The sequence below is a fragment of the Tinamus guttatus genome, unplaced genomic scaffold (genome assembly GCF_059628265.1).
Source record: "Tinamus guttatus ecotype Peru unplaced genomic scaffold, ASM5962826v1 Tinamus_guttatus_pri_ptg000389l, whole genome shotgun sequence".
Classification (NCBI taxonomy): Eukaryota; Metazoa; Chordata; class Aves; order Tinamiformes; family Tinamidae; genus Tinamus; species Tinamus guttatus.
Window position 1 is genome coordinate 8039746 of NW_028288923.1, and position 24933 is coordinate 8064678.

General features: G+C 38.1%; 1 protein-coding gene across 2 annotated transcripts in view; it reads right to left on the minus strand.

Annotated features, from left to right (window-relative positions):
- Positions 1–341: 341 nt before the first annotated feature.
- Positions 342–24933, minus strand: part of NFATC3 (nuclear factor of activated T cells 3) — a 59972-nt gene continuing 35380 nt past the window's right edge. Inside the window, exons 5-11 of one of the 2 annotated variants that reach the window (XM_088530896.1) lie at positions 24084–24256; positions 23356–23496; positions 21257–21312; positions 20501–20627; positions 17968–19020; positions 9173–9274; positions 342–1528 (exon numbers count right to left, since the gene is read on the minus strand). In XM_088530896.1, coding sequence (XP_088387022.1) covers positions 1404–1528; positions 9173–9274; positions 17968–19020; positions 20501–20627; positions 21257–21312; positions 23356–23496; positions 24084–24256 — 1777 coding nt within the window. In that variant the 3' untranslated portion in view covers positions 342–1403. The remainder of the gene's footprint in view (positions 1529–9172; positions 9275–17967; positions 19021–20500; positions 20628–21256; positions 21313–23355; positions 23497–24083; positions 24257–24933) is intronic. The other variant, XM_088530897.1, reaches the window with a different exon arrangement.

The following is a 24933-nucleotide window of genomic DNA, read 5'->3' on the forward strand; positions in this document are numbered from 1 at the left end:
TACCATTTCTTTAGGGAACAGGAGGGCATTGGAGTGGTGTTGGTCGTGGGTGTTTCTGGCCTAAACGGGCAGTTTCAGATCCTCTCCTAGGTTCCTAATCATAGAGGCCTGAGATTTCTTGATAACTGTGTAAACATTATCAGATTATGTGGGAAAGGGAAATACATCCTTTAAACACAGCACAAAGTAAACTGCTGTCATGAATCCTGTGCATTTCTTTGGTAACTTCTGCCTCACGCATTTACAATTAAAAAAAAATGGGCAAATTATGCTACTTAAACATTAATTCACAGTAAATTATGTTGTATCAGACTAAAGCTTATAAACGGTTTAAATTTAAGGAACTGTAATTGTCACCTCCTTAGGACTTCAGAGTGGCATGGTTCAGGCATACAGTATGTAAGAGGGACATGACCAAATGGTTTATTGCATGGAGAATTTGAAGCCACCAAATCGGTAATTTCAAAACAGCTTTTGTAGTGATAACAGGAACACCCAGATCCTCAGCAAATATTAAATTTCTTCTGTATCTAACATGGCTTTGAATTTGCAGTTCTTTACTCTAAAATCCTAGTTCTCAAATTTGATTACAAATGTAACTTTCTAAGAAAAAGCTATTTCAAGAAGGAGCCTGTGCTAACAAAGTACAGGAAGATTATCCACAAAGTTATAAAAGTTAATTTTGGAATGTCATTTCTATCCCAACACTTCCAAGATGGAATGGTCTTTTTGCAGCCTATCAAGTAACATTTTCAGTTTATAAACAAGTGCAGATCTACATTTGGCTTTGCTTCCTATGAATCTAAGAGAGAAAACACTATAAAGTATTTGTATACACACTGACTTCCACGGCATTGGCTTCAGATGACAAGTATGATTTGCCTCTGGAAGATCTTACTAAAAAAATTTAAACAATATAAGCTTAAAGGCTTTCCAAAATGACCAAAAGGTGTTACAAATCATCAGTTACAATTATGCTATCTCTAAGGGAAAGCAGCACACTGAAGAGGTGTATTAAATCTTTCTCCACGTTCAGTACTGTGAATATTATAAGAGCAAACTAACATCTTCACACGTTTGAAGCACTTACAATATAAAAGTATTCTATTTAAATGCAAAAAAAGCAAAGCTTGTTTGCAACTTTTGAACAGTTAAAATATCTGGTGTAGATTCTGTGTGTCCATTTTAAGAAGTCACTTTACAGCATCTGAGGAACTATCATTATAAATGCTCTGTCTCTACATCAAAAATGAAACCCACTAAAAGGGCTATGCAAGGATCCACTGTTCCAGTTCATAAAGGCCACAGAGTTGGAAGCACAGTAAGTCTAAAGAGGAAGAGGATGAAGTAATATTCAGAGAAATTGTGAAGCTTTCAAGGATGCTCAGTTGTAAGCTTATCTGTTACTGGATTCCATCAGATATTCCTGTCTCCAGAGACCCAGGGCATGTTTGCGGAGACTGGCTGGCCACTGCTGTTCCATGTGACACCGAGATCTGAGACATATCTCTTCCTATGATCTCATTCACTACAAAAAAAAAAAAAGTCTGTTTTAATGCTTACCAAAATGCAGCACTTACCAATACATCTCTTTAAAATAAGTATTTTGGTGCTCAGGATGAAAAAGAAAACTAACTCCATAAGTTATGCAAGAAAAAAAACAAAATGTTCTAGCTTCTTAGTTTTGCACTTCATACTTACCATAATCCATGATGGAGGATCCCTGAAACACTTAAGGAATGCGAGCAAACAATTAAATGTACATTCATGAAACCCAGGTGACCGACAGGCACAGCACAGGCACGTTCAGCAAAGACTTCCCCAGAGAACTCGGCCATGCAGGAATGTAACGGGAACAAGCACCACTGCTGTGGGAATCTTGGCCATATCAGGCTATCACAGAACTTCCTCAACTTGGATTTGGGCTAATACAGTATTTTTGTAATACGTACCTAACTAGCTAGTCTTCTGAAAATTTGTATTTCTGAAATTGCAGTAACTTTTAAAACTCAGAATCAGAAAACTTTTTCTATCAAAAAGAATTGAGACTGACTAATGTGAGGGCTGAATTGTGTGTGCGTGTGTGTGTGTGTGTGTGTGTGTGTGAGATAATTTATCAGACGAGTCAATTATTACTACTTACAAATGGTCAATTATTGCTATTAACAAATGAGGGACACCCCCATAAATACAAGAGATTAGTGCAGAAGTCATCAACAAATGGAAGTTTCACTGTTACTCTAAAGCCTAGACAAAAATGCAAGTATTATTTAATTTGGGAGATGACAGAAATCATTTTAATGGTTGAGCTTAAGTGCACTGATGTGAATTATCCCCACTTTAAAAAGAAAGCAATGACAAGTTAACTGAGAAAAATGAATGGGTAATATTCTAGGGTGGGGAAGAAAAACATTATATTTAATATAGGAAAAAACAGACCAACAAAAACACATAGGATCCTAGACACAGCAATTATGGTAAATGTTTTTCACATAGTATCAATAAATATTGAATCTCTTAATTTTAAGACATTTGAAAATGCCAAATTATTACAATTAAGAAAACCTCTAACTCAAACTTCTTAGAGATTTTATAAGCTTTTATAAAAACTGTCTACATTTTTAACAAAAATAAATGTTTAATGCCAGAATGGTATAACCCTGTCATTCCTTACATTTTCCTTTAGAAGAACTTGGCAGCAGGGGTATACTTTTAATCTGAGGCTAGTACAGATTTACATGGCTTATATGGATTCACATTAGAAACGTGTACAATTTCTAACTGAAACATAGTGCCAATAATTCCTCCCCTTCTGTCTTTGCAACACACAAATTTAGTGCAACAATAGAACTTGTGCTCATGCTTGTGCTAGGACTGTTACATTTTAAACCAAAGCTGTAATCAGGTACCCCAGTTTTTTGGCAGGGTTGTTATAAGCAGTGTCTCAAGAAGTTCTTCCTGACAAAGATGCAAACCTGAACCCTCCTTCTGCCATGTCTCTGCCACACTGAGTGGCTTTTCACTTTCACCTCGCCCATAACCGCCTGCTCAACACATTTTATTTTATGCTTTCTAAGAGTCAAGAGTGCCCCTTTCACATAGCAGCTGTCTAAATCTAAGCAACAATTGTACAAGGGGAAGCCTGCAGAATTAGAAAGCTAAAGGACAGTATTTGAATATACAATACATCACCTTCCTCCACACAGAGTCATTACACACTAGAGCATGCAGCGGTCTGTGGTTATATCTCAATGTTTAACTCACAAACATAACCATGGATTTTTTTTCATCAATATTGCTTAGCAAAATCCAGCAAGCAATTAGATACCAGGAAAGCAAGATCTACTTAGTCAATTTAGTACAGGCACTTGTATTTTATAAAATTTCCTTTCGGCCTTCAGCACATGTTCCTTGGTGTTATGGTGGCCTAGTTAATATTTAGTACTGATTTATTACTTATTCATCACTTGAAAATTGTTTTGAGCTATCGGCAACAACTAAGCAGATAACATTAAAAGAGCCAACAAAGGTTTTATGTGCTAATAATCAAAGCTGCTAATCTTGAAGTAATGACTAGGTCAGAAGCAGGATTCATGACAAGATCAGTACTGAACAGGAATAAAATCAAAATGAGATACGTCTGGCACATGCTATAATCTCTAAAAATATGGCACATCCCTCACCCATAAAGGTGAATACAGCATTTGAAAACTTGATTGTGGGATAAGGCATGAATCAAAATGCAATGCAAATTTGTTTCTCTCCCTCTCCGTCTGTAAAACAAAAATAAATTTTTATGACTATCCTGTGTCTATTTAATTGACCTCTTTGGCAGTTATCCCAGATTTCAGAATTTCAATTCTTGCTTTCTTTGCAATAGATTCACCTTTTTCTTCCTCAGTATTTATACAAAATGTAAACTAGCAGCTAGATTTATACTAATAGTTAAAAATAGATTGTGCAGAACAGAATTTAGGTTGGTGGGAAAAAACACTTCGCTGCAGACTGAGATGGAGCTCTCAGTACTGACATTACTACTGTGTACTGCATTTTTTTCTCTCTGCACAGCATCTAACAAAACATGAAGATGATCTGGAGGGCCCTCTTTTTTTTTTTTTTTTTTTTTTTTTTAATGCTAACAAACTCTCACCAATACCAGTAGGACAGAGATGAAGATAACCAGTTCTAACTTCTGGATTTGCTGTGAGGCTTGTAAAAAGAGCAAGCACATACTTGCTCTATTCATGGACTGTTCCCACTGTTTTGACTTCACATAGTGTTCTGTTTGCTTTTAAGTCCCTGCTGACTGGCACATGAAAGACAGGGAGCTGCTGAGATGGATACAGAATATGGGCCAGAGCTCCTTAGAGGCCCGTTTTTTTTTTTTTTTTTTTTCCCCTCCTCTCTCTCTCTTTCTTTTCCTTTTAACTCTTATGCCGGGTGCTTTGCTTCCTGATCACTGAAGCCTTGCCCTGGGACAGCTGATAAAGCTGTTAGGGGCAGGAACAGCCAGATCGCTCATGAAAATTTTCAACACTGCTCTAATTTGCAATCCAGAGTTTAGGAAAAACTAAATTAGGAATAACAGCTCAGCCATCTGCGCAGTGAGACACAGAGCTAGGGATAATAATCTCATCAGCTGTTCCAGTAAACGGAACTGGTGCTTTGACACTTCAGTAAGGTGTATTTTTCCTTCCATTGCTTTGTTTTTCGTCAGGTTTACAACGGCACTCTCCGAGTGTGAGAGTAATCCATATGACTTGCCATACCTGTAGCATCTGACATATTTGCAGCAAATATTTTATATTAGACTAAAAACGCATTCAGATATAACATAAACTCTGAGGTAGATACTTGAAGTGATAACAAGAGAAGCAAATGATCTTTTTCAATCAAATGCCAACAAAATACTAGTATGTTTCTACACTAGTCCGTGCTTCGGCTCCTGCAAGTCTCTGTAAATACCAACAGAAAAACACTGGAGCATGAATTAATTCCTGATCTTTCTGGGAACAGCATTAAGCAACCTTTTTTTCCCCATGCAGAAAGCTAGTAATCTGTAATTGGCACCTATACTTTCTACAGAATAAAATGATCTCTCTCATAAGCAATTACTGAGCATTTTAAGTTTTCATAGGTGAAAAAGCACTACTTCCATGGAGGACAACAAGAAAATCAGCTTGGATTGCACCCCATTTGGTAGATGTCAGTAGATACACAGGCAAACACAGAGTGATCCTTCTGCCACGTCTGTCAGCCTCCAAAACACCTCTGGCTTAGAGAATTCCTGAGCCAGAGCTAGTGTCTTTTGGGCTAAGAGAATTTGCATTCTCTCTTTCTCCCCATGAGTCTTTTTGATCCACCCGAACTCTGGCATGCACATCACTCTGTGTTAACCTTGCTACGTAATTACTTCATTTGCTCAATGCTGCTTGTTGCCTTACTTTAAAAGGCATTTCCACTATCTCTTCCATGCCACCCATTAGTTTTATTGATCTTAGTCATATTCCTCTCCTTCATTTTCTTTTCTAGACTGAAGAGTCCTATCCCATTCAACATAATTTCCCTTCGAAACCTTAGTCAGGCTAGCTATTCTCATTGAAAACAAAATAAATAAATAAATAAAAACCCTAAACACACACAAAAAAGAACAAACCTATATGAATCTAATTCTGGTTTGACATCATCGAACAGAAGGAAGCAATAATCAAGATGTGGGCCTGGGTGTTTTGTTCTGTGCTGCTTTTCCAATTATCCTAGCATTTTATTTGCCCCTTTTTGAACAATACTGAGCTTAAGTTTTCTAAGAATTATTCCTTCAAATTCAAGATTACTCAAGATTATTTTAAATGGCAATAGTTCAGGCACTTTGTTCACCCTACGCATGGGATGAGTGTATTCTGCCCCCCTCCCCTTTCTTTATCTTCATTTCTACTTCTTTATTGTTGCTGACTACTTTTTTCTTTGCTCATTTTAAATTGTTAGGTTTTTCCTCTAGATATTTCCAGGCATTTTTTGTTATTTATTACTCTGAATAGCTGAGCAGCAGCAGTGTCACATTAACCAAGTCCTCTGCCTCCAAGTCAGATTTAAGCAAGAGGTTAGATTCTGCAGTTGATAGTTCAAATGCTTCTTATTCTTTTGGAATTCTCATACGGCACATCATCTAGTTGGGAACTGTAACTGTTTTGTTCTATTTGTTCTAAAAACTTTTTATTTATACTTAAACTTGTAACACATTCCTTTTTAAAAGAATTCCGGTAAAGGAATTTCAAGTTCCTTGACTGTGAACATCAATGCAAAAAACTTTCCAGGGTCACTTGGTCTTCTGCATCTCTTTTAGTAGCTACTATTTTGTCATTTATTGGTCCTGGCAGCACTCTGATAGGCCACAAGCCTCTAGTTTGTTGGGCCCTAAGAACTCTCCCCTGGGCCCTAAGAACTCTCCCCTGGGCCCTAAGAACTCTCCCCTGGGCCCTAAGAACTCTCCCCTGGGCCCTAAGAACTCTCCCCTGGGCCCTAAGAACTCTCCCCTGGGCCCTAAGAACTCTCCCCTGGGCCCTAAGAACTCTCCCCTGGGCCCTAAGAACTCTCCCCTGGGCCCTAAGAACTCTCCCCTGGGCCCTAAGAACTCTCCCCTGGGCCCTAAGAACTCTCCCCTGGGCCCTAAGAACTCTCCCCTGGGCCCTAAGAACTCTCCCCTGGGCCCTAAGAACTCTCCCCTGGGCCCTAAGAACTCTCCCCTGGGCCCTAAGAACTCTCCCCTGGGCCCTAAGAACTCTCCCCTGGGCCCTAAGAACTCTCCCCTGGGCCCTAAGAACTCTCCCCTGGGCCCTAAGAACTCTCCCCTGGGCCCTAAGAACTCTCCCCTGGGCCCTAAGAACTCTCCCCTGGGCCCTAAGAACTCTCCCCTGGGCCCTAAGAACTCTCCCCTGGGCCCTAAGAACTCTCCCCTGGGCCCTAAGAACTCTCCCCTGGGCCCTAAGAACTCTCCCCTGGGCCCTAAGAACTCTCCCCTGGGCCCTAAGAACTCTCCCCTGGGCCCTAAGAACTCTCCCCTGGGCCCTAAGAACTCTCCCCTGGGCCCTAAGAACTCTCCCCTGGGCCCTAAGAACTCTCCCCTGGGCCCTAAGAACTCTCCCCTGGGCCCTAAGAACTCTCCCCTGGGCCCTAAGAACTCTCCCAAGAACATCTCGATCCAGAATTTCTTGCTCTCTCTCACCAGATTTCACATTTAACCTGATTATTTTCATGTTCGTTTCAGTTTTCTACATTTAAAAGCAAGGTCTAGTCTTTGTCACTGGGAAGTTTAATTATAAGTTTAGTCTGAACCTGCACTGACCGTCTACAGGCTGTTTGCAATCATTTTACTCCCCAAAAAGTCATAAAAAGGGTAAGTCGCATTATTTTCCCATAGTTCCCCTTCTGAAGCACTACTAAAATTTACCACAGCTTGCAATGCTGAAACTGCAGAAGAACTCTTTAAAAGCAAGACGTTTGAACCAGTTCCTGTGCGTTTCTTGGGACCAAATAAAGCGATGTTTCCCCTTGTGGGTTCTTCTCATGACTTAGTGCTCCATGAAGCAGTCATGAAACTTGCCCGTTCTACAAAGGGTGACTCAGTTATTCCACTCTTGTGCTTCCTGCCTTTGCAGCTCGTCCGCTCTCCCACAGCACAGCAACAGTTGCTGTCCTGTTCTGTATTATAATCCAGACATTCTACTTCTATTTTAGGCCAGGGAGTTAACTTTTTACCACTGGTTGATATATAGATAACTTGCTGATCTGACATTAAGTGTTCTTTAAGGTATAAAACCATTTCTTTGCCTTTCCTGTGTAAACACAGGCCTTGCATTAGGTTCTTGCCAAATACCTGAAATGCTCTATTTTAAGTACTTTTTCCCCCATGTTCTCCAACCTATTTCTTAGATATTAGCATTTGTGCATAAGCATGTTTCTGTCTGCATATGGTGTTTTCTTTGAGCGCTTTTGTTATAGAGGGTCTGGTTTGCATTTCCTCAAGTCTGTCCAACCTTCTACCTGAGGGTACTGGTGTTTGGGAGGGAGGAGTTACTATTAAAATGACTCCATCATGCAAGGACTCATGCTCTTCAACAACGAGCTAAGCCATAGCCGGTATGTGTCTAATCCATATGCAGTTTCAACATACAAAAATATATGTTAATTTACCAAGTCCATTGTTCTGGTTCCAAATTACAGCTACTTACCTTACTGACATCATTTTGTTATGTAAAAGCAAAGAACAACTAACCCAAAATGTTGAAAGATGGTAAAACAGCATTGTAATTTCTTTTAAACAATTTTGTGAGCAAACTTTAATATCAGTCTACACACCAATTGTGTAAAAGTTTTAATAAGGCTTTAGTAAAGCTAGGTCACTTAACTTTGAATAATCCCAAACTCACTGTACGTAGTATTCCTGTTTAAAAATTCATGTGGAATGTAATTGTGCCTTATAAAAAAGAGACAGGATATTTCTTTGGCATCTAGGGATGTTTGTAAAAGTGAAAAACCTTTGAGAAGGAACATAACAAACAACCAACACACTGTTTTGCCAACTTCTAATATAGTTACTACTTGAGACATTTGTAATACATAATTATCTTGCTTATCTGTGAAATAAAGAAGCTGAAAGCATCTTACAGCAAACCCAGACGACATTTTTCCCCAGTTGTACAAGATACGCAGCTAGAAACCTGTTTATGAAATCCCTATTCCTGATACTTGAGATTGGTACTGCATGCCACCGCGTTCTGCCTAGTTAAATTAACATCGCTTTGTCTTTTTAAAAGCAGGAGAACCATCCCAAGTTTCTCACAGCTAACTCGCATCTGGTCACTGTGCAGCCTTGGCTGTACTTGGTTCATGATTTACAAAGCCTCTGCTATTATTTTACTAGATCCTACAGCACTCAGGAAGTTCTGTGGCAGCTATACATACGTTAAGTGGAGGTTTTTACTGAATAAGCTCACACCTGGCTCGCAGCTTCTGGATTTTCCAACTATTACAGAGTAGGCAGGTGTCCAATTATAGCAATACTTGAGTATTAAATACCACTTTTCATTTGTAGATGTTATGACTATTAAAACACTTTCCGCTTTTCTCTGTGCTCCAATTTCAAACATTGAAGCATGTCAGTAAGCAGACTCACCCTCTAGATTTTCCACATAGGAGTTGGACATGAGTGCTGAATGTTGAGTCCATTTCTCTGTTGAACCTGATGGCTGGTATTCCAGGTCAGAGATAAAACTGTCTGTGTCAGAGAAGAAGACAGACATAACTACTGGCTGGACTAAACCAAGAAGTTACAGTTCACTCAACCAGGAAGTGATTTTCAGTTTTCTTTTAATAGCACTGACTTCAAGTACCCAGTTTCATTCACCACTACTACATATTTTGATATAAGTAACTATTTATAGATTGTCAGTATGTTTCTAAAAAACAGTACCATTTAGTTCTGTTTAATTACTTTTCAGTTATCATCCAGAGCCATAAAAGAATTAAAAATTTCAGATCCTTATCTAATCATCATGAATTTTATACTATATAAATCTCATTTTAATAATTATGTTAGTTTAGAACATTCACTTGTACAATTTTCTCCAATCTGCTTTACTTAATAAGGTCAAATTATAAGTGCTCATGCCACTGGATAGCACCTCCACTGATCAAGGTAGGCAAAAGAGTGCTAGTAAATAAAACTTCTATTTTCAGTCTTCTGTCCTTTAAATAGGGCAAACTGTTGCTGTAAACAGTTAACTCCCCCTTTACTTGCTAAAATATCTGCATGTTTTCCCCAAGGTGCTGATCTGCACTAAGTCAGGCTATAGTGGAAAGCCTCAGAAAACTTAGTATGATTGTGGTATAAGCAGCTCTGTCAGACAAAGCCCATGCGAGACTACCAAGGAGGAGCTGGGAAAAAAAATATATACTCCACTGACCTGTTTCCTGGAAAGAAAAATGAAGGTGGAATATTGTATTTATTACATTAACAAGAGTATGCTTGTACAGCTGAGGACTCATTGCAAATTTAATCAACTGTGTTTTAAAAAGTTAGCAGAATTACTCTAGAAACTGGCTGATTTCTGCCTTCTGGATAGAGCTACACATGCTTTGCCAATATGATTTGCAAGGTGGCTCCTGAGAGCATGAAAAAGTCTATTCTGACTTCCTCCTGAAATTCAGATACTTCATATTACTTCTTTGGATGACCTCTTAAGATTGCTTAATGTGTAAAATTAAATGTATTTAAATTGGACATATCTGGAAAGGCAGTACCTTGGGTTTGATAAAATGTCCACTGCCACTTTGAAGGAACTAAGGAGACAAAGAAAATTCTGGTCAAATAAAAAGTGGTTAAGAAAAGAATACTATAACCACCATGATAGAGCAGGAATGACCAGCAGGAAAGTCATATTTAAGGAATCTAGGGTGATAGGCAGCAAAATATTTTGAGATGAAATAAACCAACCTTCGTGGACAATTCTCTTTCAAGCTCAGGCCTTCAAAGGAGTAGACAACATACTGACAAAGGTCAGTGGAGTTAATTCATCCTTTTAAGCAGAAGTGTCTGCACTATGAAGTCTACATAGGGTTATAATACAGTAAGGGTTATTTGTTTCTTTAGCAAAGAAATATGATTCTGATTTTTTTATTATTATTAGTTTCATATATGAAGGGATTCTGAGTTACTTGCAGTATCCTAACAAAGCTGATGACAGTGGCATGCTTTTACTTCTACACACTTCTGAAACTATGTTGTATTTAACACAGGTAACATGTCTTCTGTCACCAGCTTCTGGAATGAAGTGTGCAATTGGTTAGGACATACAGTGCTTGTCACTTGAGAAACAAAGCAAATAAAGCAGCAGTCTATTAAAGCACATAGTATAGCATAAGGATTTTGTAGTACAAGGCACAGAGAAGTTAAATAGATGAAAACAACATTTCTTTATGTGATCATTTCATACACATGTGAGAAATGTTCCTTTTTAACTTCAATTTTCTGGACCAGATTTGGGTCAAATGAGTCAGATAAAAATTAGAGTACTATTAAAAATAGACAGAATAAAGAGCTACTGGACTCCCACCATTTAGAATTAACTTGTTCTTTTGCAGCACAAGCTGCCTAAAAATTCACCTTGAACATCCTTTCATACTTAGACATAGAAAATACTAACAGAAAAAAACAAGAGGGCAATTTCCCTTATATCAGAAAATGTGCTGGTTTAAGAACAGTGGATCCCACACTGGAAAATTCTTCATTCCTTGCACATACTCCTATAGTAAGTAGTACAGGGTAGGTTGTGGGGGGCAGTTGTTTTGTTTTAGTTCTTAGCAATAGGCTGCCGAAAAGCTATGTGAATTTTCCTGTATCTGCTCTCTAGCTTGGATAGTTTTACTGTGCCTATCTAGGAATTATTGTTATTTTTTACAGGCCAGCTGACTAAATCGCTGTATTTTACAGATGCACTTAAGATTAGTAAATCTCAAAGAGCATTATGAACAGACTGCAGCACAGGCTTCTCTGGATATATGTCTTCTTTTGCCCCTCACAGAGGGAGCTCTATCAGCTGTATTTATATCAAGAATCCCTGCAGCTGCATTACGTTTGTTAGTGCAGTAAATCTAGCTTGGTTTTCAACTCCATGCAACCAGCAAGTGATGTAGGGTCAGCTTTCACCACAAAAAGGAGGCCAGGCTATAGGTGATCCTCAGCCTCCTGTGCTGGGGAGCAGCCAGCTGCACTGCAGTGGGTTGGGGTCACCAGGCACCCGGCAGCGCGGGGCTGCCACGGCCAGCGGTCGAGGACACAGGGTGCTGCTGTGCGAGGCACCTCACACCACCACTGAAGCCCTAAGACAGGCTCAGCATTAGCAATTTCAGGTTTTATGCCAACTTTACTAAAAAAGTACCTTTCAGAAAACTGTTAAAATAAACATTTGTTAAGAGTATATTTTCACTGGGCACATAATGTCTGCAGATACACAGACATGAGTGACTGTGCGTGGGCAGCACTCGTCCTGTGGGTATTGAGGGCAGTAACAAAAGTCCCTGTTCATGCCATGGCTACAGTGCATGTCCTATACTGACCTATCACGGTGGAACCAATTCATTGCTAGTCCTGTGTATACTTCTCTCTCATATACAGAAATGGCCTTAACCAAGGAAGTACTAAGTCCTGGAGCCATGGGGCACATGCTGTGCAGGGGGAAGCAGTGCAGAAGTGTCCAAGCACCTTTGGCCACGCGTTGCAATGAGGTGCCTACCTCCTCGCAGCTTTGCTCCTACTGCAAGCATCTTCACCACGACATACACAGGCCACCTGCACTCCTAGAGCACATTTCTCATCTGTTCTGGTTTTTAAATTTGAATCTTTTTGGGGTTATGTAGCTGGGTGTCCTTATTTTGAATTAGTTAAAGGGTGTTCTAAGATGAAATCCTCACAGAGCTAAATAGTAGGATTCATACATTAGCTCCTCAGATACCTGCAGATTTATCCAAAGTTCTTAAAGCATCAAAAATCTCTAAATGGCCCTCTTCTCCACAGCTGTTTTTCCAAACTTGATTGCACAAACACAATGAATGACCCCACTAGAAGATATGACCATAGGAACCATTAACTGTTGGCTATTCAAAATAGAAAAGTCTTTTCTCCTCACTGTTCCACAACCTTTTCCCATTAACCTCCTATGCAGTGTCTGGACCTTTCCGTATCTTGCTCATAATTAGTATCAATCCGTATCTAAAAAAGCAGACTCCCATTATCTTTCAAAACATTTTAGGTTCTGCCTCATCACCTCACTCAACCTCAAGCTCTCACTGCAGGTGGCCACAAATTTAAGAGAAGAATTAGAACCAAATACTGCTTTGTACTGCAGGGTTTGTACTGGTTGATATATATTTAAGTACACTGAAGACTATGAAAGGAAGAGTTTGAACACAGTTCGACTAAACAATTTAGTATTATTTTCTGCATCCTTTTAGCAAGACTATTCAGAGAGTTCAGCATACAACATTGGCTGAAGTTCTTGTGCATGGTATGACATTTTATCCCGTGCTTAGGAACAAGGTCAGAATATGGTCTGAGAGATGCTGGAAGAAGCTGCCCCTCAATACTAAAGACAGATGCCAGCATAGGTTGTGTTCCTGCAGACCCTCCCTGCTTTGTCTGGAAGAAGGCTGTGTTTAAGAATGATTTGGGAATGGCTGAAATTCTGGGTATGTAGAGAGAATACAAGGTATAGTCACTCACTTGCATTATGTACTACCATGACAGAAGCCTAAAAAAAATAAATTTCCACAAATCTTCTAACAAAGAACAGAATCATCTCTGAGTTTCAAGCTAGAGAATCTGTCCCCTAGAGAGATCACAGAACAACTAAAAATGGATACAAATGGCTCCAAACTCTACATGGAATGAGTCTGACAAAGCAGACATAGCTTTATATATACAACCTGTTAAAGGATTTCTAGTTATGATTTTACTAAATCCACACATTGGATTTTCTAATCTCCCTCTTTACTTAACACAGATGCACTGAGTAACAAAATGAAAGGGGATTAGCAGATCATCCTTATTTGCTGAATATAGCCCTTATTATATTCTTATATTCTCTCTATATATTGTACTCATATTATTTTTATATCAATATAACATTCATATAATACCTTAAAAATGGTTAAGTACAGTCATAATGTTAGAAATCTCTCCACTGTAGGAAGTCCTGAGTGCCAATGTAAACTCACTCCTAATGGCAAAATTCAAGAGCTTAAGTTTTTAAACAGATTTAAATCAAAACTTGACAGTAGGGCAGGCAAGCCACCATACTAGGATCACTTTTCAAAAACAGGGCCTTATCTTTCAAGCGAATATATCCAGTCTAACTTCGTCTAGCTCTTTTTCAAGTGGGGAAAAGCACTCTTGTTTTCTGGGCATTTCAGGCTTCCTGCTTGCTCCCCATCGCAGCCCTAAGTGTTCCCTTGGCTCTACAGGTAAATGTCAGCCTGGGGAGCTGGGCTGAGGACAGACCTGTAGGGAAGACTGTAAAGGAAAGAGAAGGTCTAAAATAGGAGACACGGGGGGAGGAAGATGAAGGGAGGGGACAAATGAAGAGGCTGTTTTTATGCAGTTCCAATCCAAACATTCAGCAGCCTGCACAGACTACCCAAAGCCCTAAGCAGAAAGAACACTGTTTTCAAATTTTCAAGTACCTTTTCCTTTTAAGGGCTATTCCACAACTTGATTTGAAATTGTGTCATGTTTCAGTAGTTTTCTGTACTATTATTCTAATTTTGTATCTATGTTCTCACACATTTTGTTTCCTTGTTTCTTCAAGGGATTTAGGAAACGTTCTTGTAGGAAGCATGGGGGGTGAGGAAGAACCAAACAAAAACCGCTCTGCTTAGTAACAGGCAAACGAATAGAAATTATGTAAAAATGATATTCTGGTCAGGGGCAAGCATATTTGTTGTTGAAGAGAAGGCATAGCTATAAATGGTGTATCTAGATGTCATGCCTTTCAAGAGATGCTGGAACAGCAGCTAGTTCCACTTGGGCCAAGATGATGCAGTTTTGTATTTCTGTATCAAATGGCAGATCTGTTTTTTTTTTTTTCCTCCTCCTCTTTTTTTTTTTTTGTTTCTTGCTCTGTTTTGTTTTTTGGTACATTTTGAAGAAAGTCTGAATGTTAGCTGAAGAGATACTAAAATTAGCTTTAAGGGTCTTGCTCAAAAGAACGCATGCCATTTGGAAACATTTCCTTTGCAGAAACAGCAGTCTGCAGTCTGCAAACTGCATTAAGAAGATTGTAAGGTTCCATGCTTTAACAAAGCAACTCTTTATACCTACATGTTATCATTACTATTTGTACCATTTGTCCTACCCAGGACTATTAACGAACTCCATAGATGACATCCATGCCAGTGAGGAACTGTCCTTGTGCCTTTACAGCTTCGGAGGGGCTTTCAGTACTGGGAGCTTGAACTAAATGGATGGTTGGGACAGTATTCATTGAAAAATGAGAATTATCGCTGCTAAGGACAGTTTAAACAGCTGCTTACAGATCACTATTCAGTGCAAGAAATATCACCTAAATTTACACAATTTGAAAGACACAAAGCTTAAACACAAATGCCCTCCCCCAATAATTTACTTACTTTATATGGACTAGACAGCATCCGGCAACATTGAAACCCCAAGCTAACCATCTGGCTAGCAAATAATAGTTCTAATTAACTTACAGGGTTTTTCTTTGGGACTGTGCATAGTGAGGGGAGGCGGGGAGGGGCAGTTATTCTAGTCCCTAGCTTATATTGTTTTGCAACACTACACAGGCTTACGGAACACAAGTTTGCAAGTTCTCCCACCCTTTTAGAAATATCACTTATATAACTTTCTGACAGTTTCTGTTTCTAGAAAGAGCTTACTTAAGTACTAGAATGACTCTTTATTAATTTTTAAGAAAGTTAACGCATTATCTGGCAGGCTAAGCAATAATTTCAGGACTAAAATTTTGTCGTGAGGAATTTCTGTATTATAGTCAAATTTTACTCAAAGGTTTTATTTTGCTGGGAAACAATGTCTACTAAGCTGATTTTGAAATAGTGCACTTTAAAAGTTTTGATGATATCAGAGTTTCTTGTTTTTGAACTGCTCACTTATATTTCAGTGGCACATGATTTATAAATCATTTAATTGGATTTGCCTTTGTATTGTTTTGAGAGAAGACTGTATTCCTTAATTGGTAACCTTTATAAAACTACTTTGCAATTAAATATAGTTTTCACCATCTACTATATTAGCTGGGAGCAATGCATCATTACTATTATAATTATGTATTTAGGCATGCAGTTATATTTGGATGTTTTAGTCTTCTTTTTTTAAATGTAGATTTGCTATTTCTGTTTAGTTCTATTTGCATGGAAACTGAAATTCAATTATATACAAAAGCTATTTTTCAAATATGCTAGATAACTAAGAGAAAAGTATTCCTGTCTAACCTCATTTGTATTAAGCAGAAAAGGATTTATTCACAGGGAGAAAATTAAACTGTTTATGGGCACTATGCCCTTCGAGATTTGTAGTACAGTAGATTCCAGCCTAGACAGCTAATTTGGATTTGCAGATTGAAGAAGCAGAAATAAGATTTCCAGATTCTCAGATTCCAAGTTTTGAATGAACCAATCATTGAATGATGGCAATATTAAACTGTAACTGAGATAATTTCTGTGCTTGCGAATGTCCAGCTGTTTACCAAGTGCTTTTTTATTGTTATCAGACTTTCTTTAAACTTCTTTAGAAAGTGTTATTTAAAAGAATTCATTATTTATAAAGCCTTTGGCAAGTGCTCCACATATTGATTATGCTTCACTATATTATTAGCAAGTGACAACTCCAAATTTTCCAATGTTGTCGTCACAGCTTTTCTTGCAATTTGAGGTATAGTGTGCACAGAAACAGCTCGGTCATTTTGTTACCTTAAGCCAAGACAACAGTTTCTAAAAACAAGTAATAGTTGTGATACAGAAAACAAACTTTGGCTTTCTTTAAACTGTGAATTCATTTTAACTTCTGAACAAGCAAAAGCAAAATGACCACCTACTCATAAATGCTGAACACTTGATTATATTACTACAATTCTGCTACAGTGCTTAGTTGTATTTGCTTATTTCTATGACTTTGTAGGTGCGGAGGGAAATGGGATGAAAAAACGATAGGGTCTAACACTACTCTCTTGAAACATTATATTTCTTACTCTCATGAGAGTGGAAAATCTTTTCCCTATTGTTGAACTGTTTTATAAAGTCTTCTCTTTCTCCCCTCACCCCCTGCACTTTGGAGGAATCAGTTTCTTTCCTCCTTTCTAGAGTAAGTAATTTGAGTTATAAACAATATTTCTAAAACACAATATTATTTAACAGGGCTGATCACGTTATTAAAAAACAACCATATTATCATTTTCACTCATTTTTAACCTAGTATGCTGTTTATTTAAAAGCATTTTTTTCTCTAAATTTTCTTACTAGTGACATGAGATGAAAACAGCACAGGTCCATTTATGATTAAAAAAGACAGTTATGGTTTCTGTAGAAAATAAGTGCAGGTCAGCTCCCCACCATCACTAGCACCCACTTCTGACATACCCGTTTAAGGCCAAGCCCTCTGTTTTTTCAGCCTTTTTCACTAGACATGCTCCTTAAATTGCTTCTCATTTATACCTCAAACACACTGACTTCATGTTGTGGTATCTCTTATTTTTCACTCAGAAGTTTCTCAAACTGCCTCTTTCCTAGTATTTTACACAGAGAACATTATAGCCTGAATTCCAAAACTCTATACCACTAGAATTTCGTCCACCATTTCCCTTGCTTTGTTTTTGTTAAATAAGGGGGTTGCTCAAAAAGCTAGCCAGAATGGCAAGGAGAAAGCGACTGATTGCTGTGAGCAGAGGTGTTGAACGATGGCAGCATTTCCAGAGAATGCCTGAGAGAAGAGCCTAAGACAGCATCAAATACAGGTGATTGGGGGGTAGTGAAAGCAAGACTAGCTTGCCCTTCAAAAGTAGGGCAACTCTAGGAAAACTCCAAAGTACATTTCTCTAATTCAGATCTATTCTTATGACTTCATATGACTTCCATTGAAACATACCAACAGAATCATAAGTTTCAAACTAATTCCTTGTAGAGAAATAAGGTGTCAGTATGGAGGAGTTAATCCTCGAGCCCTGTTCTATAACTTGTATAAACAAATCGCATCAAAATGTCTGAACTGTGTAACTATTAATTTACATCTCATTAGTTTAAGTAACTCGCTTTGGACACAAAAATGACTGCATTTTGAAGATACAAGCTTACTTCTGTAGAGAGGGTGTTCTTTAAATAAAATTCAACCCCGTGGCTTACTGTAGCTCATATCCCCGTGCTAAAAACGCTGAAAGCACTTACCATCATCAAGCGTGATGTCCTGTAGTCCTATCGTTTGAAAATTCAATTCTCCATCTTCAGGTTCTGGCTTAACGTTCACAGCTGCCCCGTCTGGTGCAAACGGAGATGAGTCGCGCACGCTGTGGCGCGCCAGGGCCGCCGCGGCCGCGCGGCCGCCCAGCGCCGGGCTGTGCGCCTGCGGGGAGTGCTGGCCCGAGCGACCCACAGCGGGCGGCGGGGGAGAGGAGGCAGGTCCTGAGCTGGGAGACTGGTAAGGCATAGGTTGGAGCTGGGGGGAAGATGGTCCAGACAGTGGGGAATGGACCAAAGGATGGGAAGCTGTAGGGGATGGGGATGAAGCAGATGCTGGGTTTGAAGAATGGTATGAGACTTGCTGCAGCTGGGGAGAAGATTGCCCAAGGGATCGACTCATTGTGGAAGAGATGGAGCCCTGCCCAGAGCTCGGGCAGTGGTATCCGATCGATGGCAGGCGAGAAGATGACTGTCCTGAATGAGCTGGGTGTCCTAACGGGTGCCCGGCTGTGCTCGATGTTGACAAAGACCCTGGATTTGACGAATGGAACTGCATTGGTGGGAGAGCTTGGCAGCTAAGATTTATCAAAGGAGGTACAGGTGCATCTTGCTGAAATGAAATACCATCAAATCCTTGGCTGGAGGCAGAGTTCATAGGAAGACCAGAGTGTCCATTATATACGTCATTAGACTGCATAGACTGGTAGGAAGGGCTCACAGGAGGTGCTGATGTTACCTGAAAAGACTGAACCACAGCAGGAGGCAAAACATGACACTCTTCACTGGGACTAAGGTTTCTACCTTGCATATGTGAGAGGTGGGACACTGCCGAGGTCACCATTGCTGTGTAAGGTGGCTGAACTGGACAAACAAGGCTCCTGGGTGATGTAGACAGCAAACCATCATGTGGATGCCCTTGATCTGGGGACGGTAATGGACTTCGGATAGAATGTAGGCCCTGAACGTTGCCTGTGTGAGGCAGGGTCAAAGATGGGACAGCAGACAAATCCACCTCATCTCTGTGCTCTTGTTTCATTATAACTAGAAAGAAACACATTACAATTCCTTATTTTGACCCTGCAGTAAATACAAATGAACTGCTGATTAATAGCCACAATAGTATTGTTAACATAAATGCTGCAATTTCCCTTTCCTTTTTACTCTGCCTTCATTTTCTTGCCTTTATTTGCCAAACTAACTGTTAAAACCCAGAAGAATCTTCCTTCAAAGACAGTTGTTTTGCCTTCTAAATAACCCTCCTAATGCACTCTTGTTTTTAAAAGAAAGTCCAGAACATCACTAAAGTATATACCTCACTAAATACAAAGGGGGTCACTAAAGTATATAGCTTATTAAATATAAAGAGGGTGTTCATTGCTGCTGGGTGACAAATGAAATTCTTAGTATTTAAACTGTCATGCCCCAATAAAAATGACAACTGAACTTCAGCAACACAATTATGCTGTTTTGATGAGTCTGTTAATTACAACAGTTGTTAACAACATTTAAGTGATGGCAACACCTCTTCTTGTAAAGTGAAGAATTATGAATTCTTCAGACCAGGCACATCTAGCAGTTATGGCAGCTGTAGTCACACTTAATCTCATGAAATTGTGCTGATTTTTAAGCATTAACATTAGAAAAATGCAAAAATTTTCAACTCAACAGTAACAACTTTACTACTCTAACATCCTTACAATCCTTCACACTTAATGTACAACAGGTAACTAGACACTTCTGTGCTTCGTTTAAGCAACGTTATACCATGTGTTATTTTAGAGTACAACAAGCAAGCAAAACCTACGTAATCAGTGTAGTTTAATGGCAGCTGATTTTCTTTTGTCAGTACACAAACTAGCTTTAAAAATATATACATATTAATATGCATATCTGTCTTTAAATGTCAAGTTCTCCAAAGAATACTAAAGAGTCAAGCTCCATCATTAATATTTCATGAAGTGTGTGCATTTTTTAATAGGAAATAGGTGGCAGGCAAAGGAGTGGGCACTGGATATCTAGTAGTATCTATTTCCTCATATCAAATAAACTTATTAATTAAAATCTGTACAGTATGTGTTTGTGGCTAAATTCCAATCTACGCTCTCTCAACATGCTGCCATGTGTCCAGAGCAAAACTATTGTTGTCCTCGTATCTAAAATTACTTTATGAGGGAAGGAAGGTAGTAGTCAGTGGGGAATAAAGTATGTAATACTCCATAATAACCATTCTTTTATGAACTTGCTGTCATCCACATCCTCATTTGTAATTCACTATCATTCCCACAGGAAGGCAAATTATTTCATAAAACATGTACCCAAAGAATACCTGGCTATGTTCATAACAGTATATATTATTCTAAAATTTAAGTTTTTTCTTTAGATAAATGTACAGATTTACTGGACAAATGTACAAATAACTCAAAGATAGTCTTACCTACCTGTCAAAGTTATAAGATCATTTGAATTACTTTTGAAAGACTATTTAAAAAAAAAAATCAGGAATTTGATATTAATTTAATACCTGGTGTGTAAGTAAAACGTTGAGACTGGCTTTTTTTCCTCTTGCCATTGCAGAGATAAAACTGCACCTGAACTGCAGCTGTAATAGTTTTGTTATGGTATGGAGGAACCTCAAGAACGATGTTTGCCTACATGAAGGTTGAAACAAAGAAAGCTTTACATATTAAATATAAGTGAAACCACTATTAATTACAGGAACATTAAAACACTTCCTGCAAGACTAAGGCAAACTGATACTTTGAAAAAGATAAGCTTCAAGTTTATGTATATATTACTTAAACAATACTACAACAAACATCTATTTGGAGACTTTTTTTTTTTTTTAAGCAAAACAAAACAAAAAACAACAACAACAAAAACCACAAGTGTTCTAGGAGTAATGCTTTTAATTAAACCAGTCTTTTAGATGCATCTATTTCCCACAGCATACATAAACTCTAGAAGTCCAAGAATTGCATTTCAAAACATTAATATTGTAAGAATAATTCTAATGCACTGGTAATTATTTCTCATCTTAGCAAAATTATCTTCATTTTTCTGCTTATAGCAGAGTGTACACTATTTGCAGTTTCTTCAAAGCATCATTTTAGTGGCTGCTTTATAGTATTAATTCAATTAAGAAGTCTCCATTTGTCTGTCTAAATTTGCCAATGATCTGCTTTGCTAAATAATATCTAAGCTTTAGAACAATAAAGATGACTAGTTTCTCACTTTAAAACATAAAGCTTTCTAAAGAAAGAAAAATTAAGTTTCTCACCCCTTGACACTTTTCCCTAATTATTTTCCCTTCTACCTCCCACTGAGGTCGTCCATCTGTTGAGAGAAATTTACAAATAAATCAGGCAAAAAGTATTTTCTGAAATACTTAAATATCTAAAACTGCATTTAATTTCAGTCATAAAGTAATAGCTGTGGGGAAAGATTCTGCATTTTAACAGATTACATACAGTTAGACTTAACTCCAGAGGAAATACCATATAGTACAAAATATTTGGATGGATTTTTTTTTTCTTTTTTTTCTCTAAGGCTACTAATACTTGTTTATTGAAACAAATATGCTGAAGATTTACAAGTCAGCAAGCAAGAGCTAACAGCTTCATGTACGGAGCTATACATTATATATTTAAACACCACCCTCCCCCTTGAATCCTGAACCCAAACACCCTGCAGCAAGTTGCAGCTGCAGTGCAAGCTGCCTGTGCTGGGAGGAAAGCGAGGTTCCCGCGCGGAGAAGCCTCTGACCTGGCGTGATCCCAAATCCAGGTTGGCTTTTGTGCAAGTTAACCCGGGAACATATTGTCTAGCTCCAGCACTTCTTCACAAGAGGGTCAAGTTACGTGTAGCAAAATATATTATATAAAAAACAATAAAGCATTTCATGGAGGAATAATGCACACATCTGCTCTACTTCAACTACTTTACACATAGCACATGTAACTAACATGGGTCATGCTGGTCAACTTGACAGTTAAGTTGCTTTGGCTATCTAAGTGGCATCTGTAATGATCTTATATTATCAACTTACTTATTCCTGTATGCAGAGAAGAGCCTTAATTTCTCACATAACCCTCTCCAGATTTTGTTTTTAATATATTCTGTCTAGGGTCTGTCTCATCTATGAGGCTTTTTGTTAAGCACTTTAAAATTTGCTTTGCTTCATTTTATAAAAGAAAAAGGTTATACACAACCAAGAAGGTTTTGGAAAAACAAGTGTAGCAAAGGCTACAAACTATTTTCATAGTTACTATAGTTTTTCATATATACTGTTGACTTCCTGTTAAAGATGTTATTGTTTAAATGAAGATTTTTACTCTTAAGCCATGTAGTTGATATCTGCTGAAACATCAGCTAATTCAAGGCAATTCAAAATTCTCAAGCTGAATTTCAAGAAAAATGGTTAAGGTAGAAATAAATGCTAAGTATTAATCAAGATACTTATCCAAAAGAGCTACAGAACTAGGAAGTAGTACTGAACAACTGAATATCTTTAAATAATACTTGAAGGGATGTGTATGTGTGTAAGCTTATTACAAAATCATGACAAAAACATATGTGCAAAACACTTGACTGGATTCAGTTATAATACATGAAAAGTTAAAAATATTTTTGGCTATTTAATTCTCCAGGGTAGAACATGACAGAAGAGAGCAAAAACACAATTTAAGGAAAATAAACAAAAATCTAAGAAGGCCAAACCCTTCTAACTGCACTTAGATTTAAAAAAAAGGCTGCTTTTGAAGTATTCAGCCAAAGTCTGCAAACTGCTTGCACACTTCTACTTCCTAGACATTAAGCTGAAAGTTTCATCTACTATCCTCCCAAAATCAAATGTTTTTCACCTCATGAGATCAGTAGGAAACAGATTCTTCTGAAAATACGAATGCAAAAAATGTCTGCTGCATACCTTAAGTGAAAGGCACCCCTGCAATTTTATATATACATATATACACACACACATATATATATATTTAAATTTTGATATAGAAGGGTGAACCTGCTGCAGTTCTTATCTATGACTGAATGACATCCAAAATACTGAAGCTGGTCAACTGGCATTCCTGATTACTTAGTGTTCGAACGCATGCATGGCTCAAAGCATGTGTTTAACTAGAATTTATTTCACTAGCTTAGGACTAAGTTGGTTCTTTTACAACACTGTCATTAGTTAACATATTAATTTTTAATTTTCCGTCAACCATAACCATCAACCAGTACACAGATCTGTGCTCACACTGAACTTTCAGACCACTACTTGCAGTATTTTCATTTTTTAAACATCTTCAAATTCATGTAGTTTTTCTTTCTGTTTGGTTGGGGTTTTTTGTTGTTTTTAAGGGAAAAAAGTAAAGTATTTACCTTGCCCTTTTTCAAAGAAGATAATTTTTGATTCTGGAAGAAAATTGGATCCTGTTACTACCATTTCATGGCCTCCATTTACTGAGCAACTGTTGATACTGTACTTCTCAATCTGAGGAAGTTCTTGAGCCGATCGCTGAGCTTTAAGAAAAAAGTTTTAAGAAAGAATAATTATTCATGATTTTAGGCCATAGTGACATGACTGGAAGAATCATATGTAAAACTAAAAGAGTCATCTATTTGCCGATATAAACCATACTTGCATGCTGATTATTTTGGGAGTTAATTTTAAAAAAGAATAACAAGAAGCCATGAAACATAGGGAGAGGAAAAAAAAAATCTTGATTTAAAAGTCACTGTACTATTTCAAAGACACAACAAGCTCTAGGAGAAGTTATTTAAGACTGTGTTTTCATTCTTTACTGCCGGTATTTAATAAACCCTGCAAATAAAATTTATTTTTCACTAAGATCTATCAGCTACGTCTCCTCATCTACAGGAAAATACAGAAGTGTTACATATTAGGTTTATTTATATTAGCTTTGTAGCCTAGAGAATTACATAGCTCCTCCCAATTTACATGTTATCACTTGGCAAGTACCAACTTGAGTTTTTTGGTAATTTAGCTTTTAACTTTTTACTTACAAAAATATTTTACAGAGACACCAGGGAAACAACATTAAAATACTACACGTCTAAATTAATATGTATAGTTAAAGCCATCTTACAGCATTCAACAGGTATGGAAGCAGTCTGAAGAGACAAGACTTTTCCACTAGGTTGTGGGATGTGAACACGAAACACCAGGCGCACTCTAGTATTCTTGCGTCCAATATCTGTCTCTCCTTTACGGAGCTCTATGTCGGAATTGCGAAGCTTCAGAATACCTGCACAATCGATACTGGCGATGGGGGAGGAAGGATGGATAAGAGGAGAGATGGGAGGGAAAAAAAAGTTATCTATAGAAGATATGCTATAAAGTCTGTCTTTGTTAAAGAAGCAAGAGCAGTCCATTCTCCTCTGTGCACTGCTATTTTAAATGTCTGAAGCCAGGAGATGTCAGCCTCAAAAATGGCAGCAACTTCTTTGCTGAAACAGTTTGCCTTGTAAACATCTAGCTGCTCCTTTTTTGAACCTTGAAAAGATTATGTATTACTGCACTTAATTACCTGCTGCTAAACATTTGGACTAAGTTAGTTAATGGAGTAAACAAAGTCCAAGAAACAAGAGATCTATATTCCGTTCTCGTTAGGATAGGCTACAGGATGTAAAAGCTGCAACTGTCAAATCTTCCCTATGATTCTGGAATGCCAGGGCCACACGGTCACAGGTTACTGGTAGAAGCCACACAAACTTTAATGAATTAACATGGACAAACTTCTGGAGTGCATGTCACTGTCAGCTTACACATTCAGGAGAACTAGCACCAAGTCTGTAACTGTAGGGAAGTCTAAACTGGCTTCATGAGAAGGTTGCAGTAGGAAATAAGTGAGCACAGTCAACTTCATAGTTATGCTTTACATGGTTTACCAGTCCCCTGGGCATAACTGAGCAGTTTCATTGTTTCTGTAGGGCACA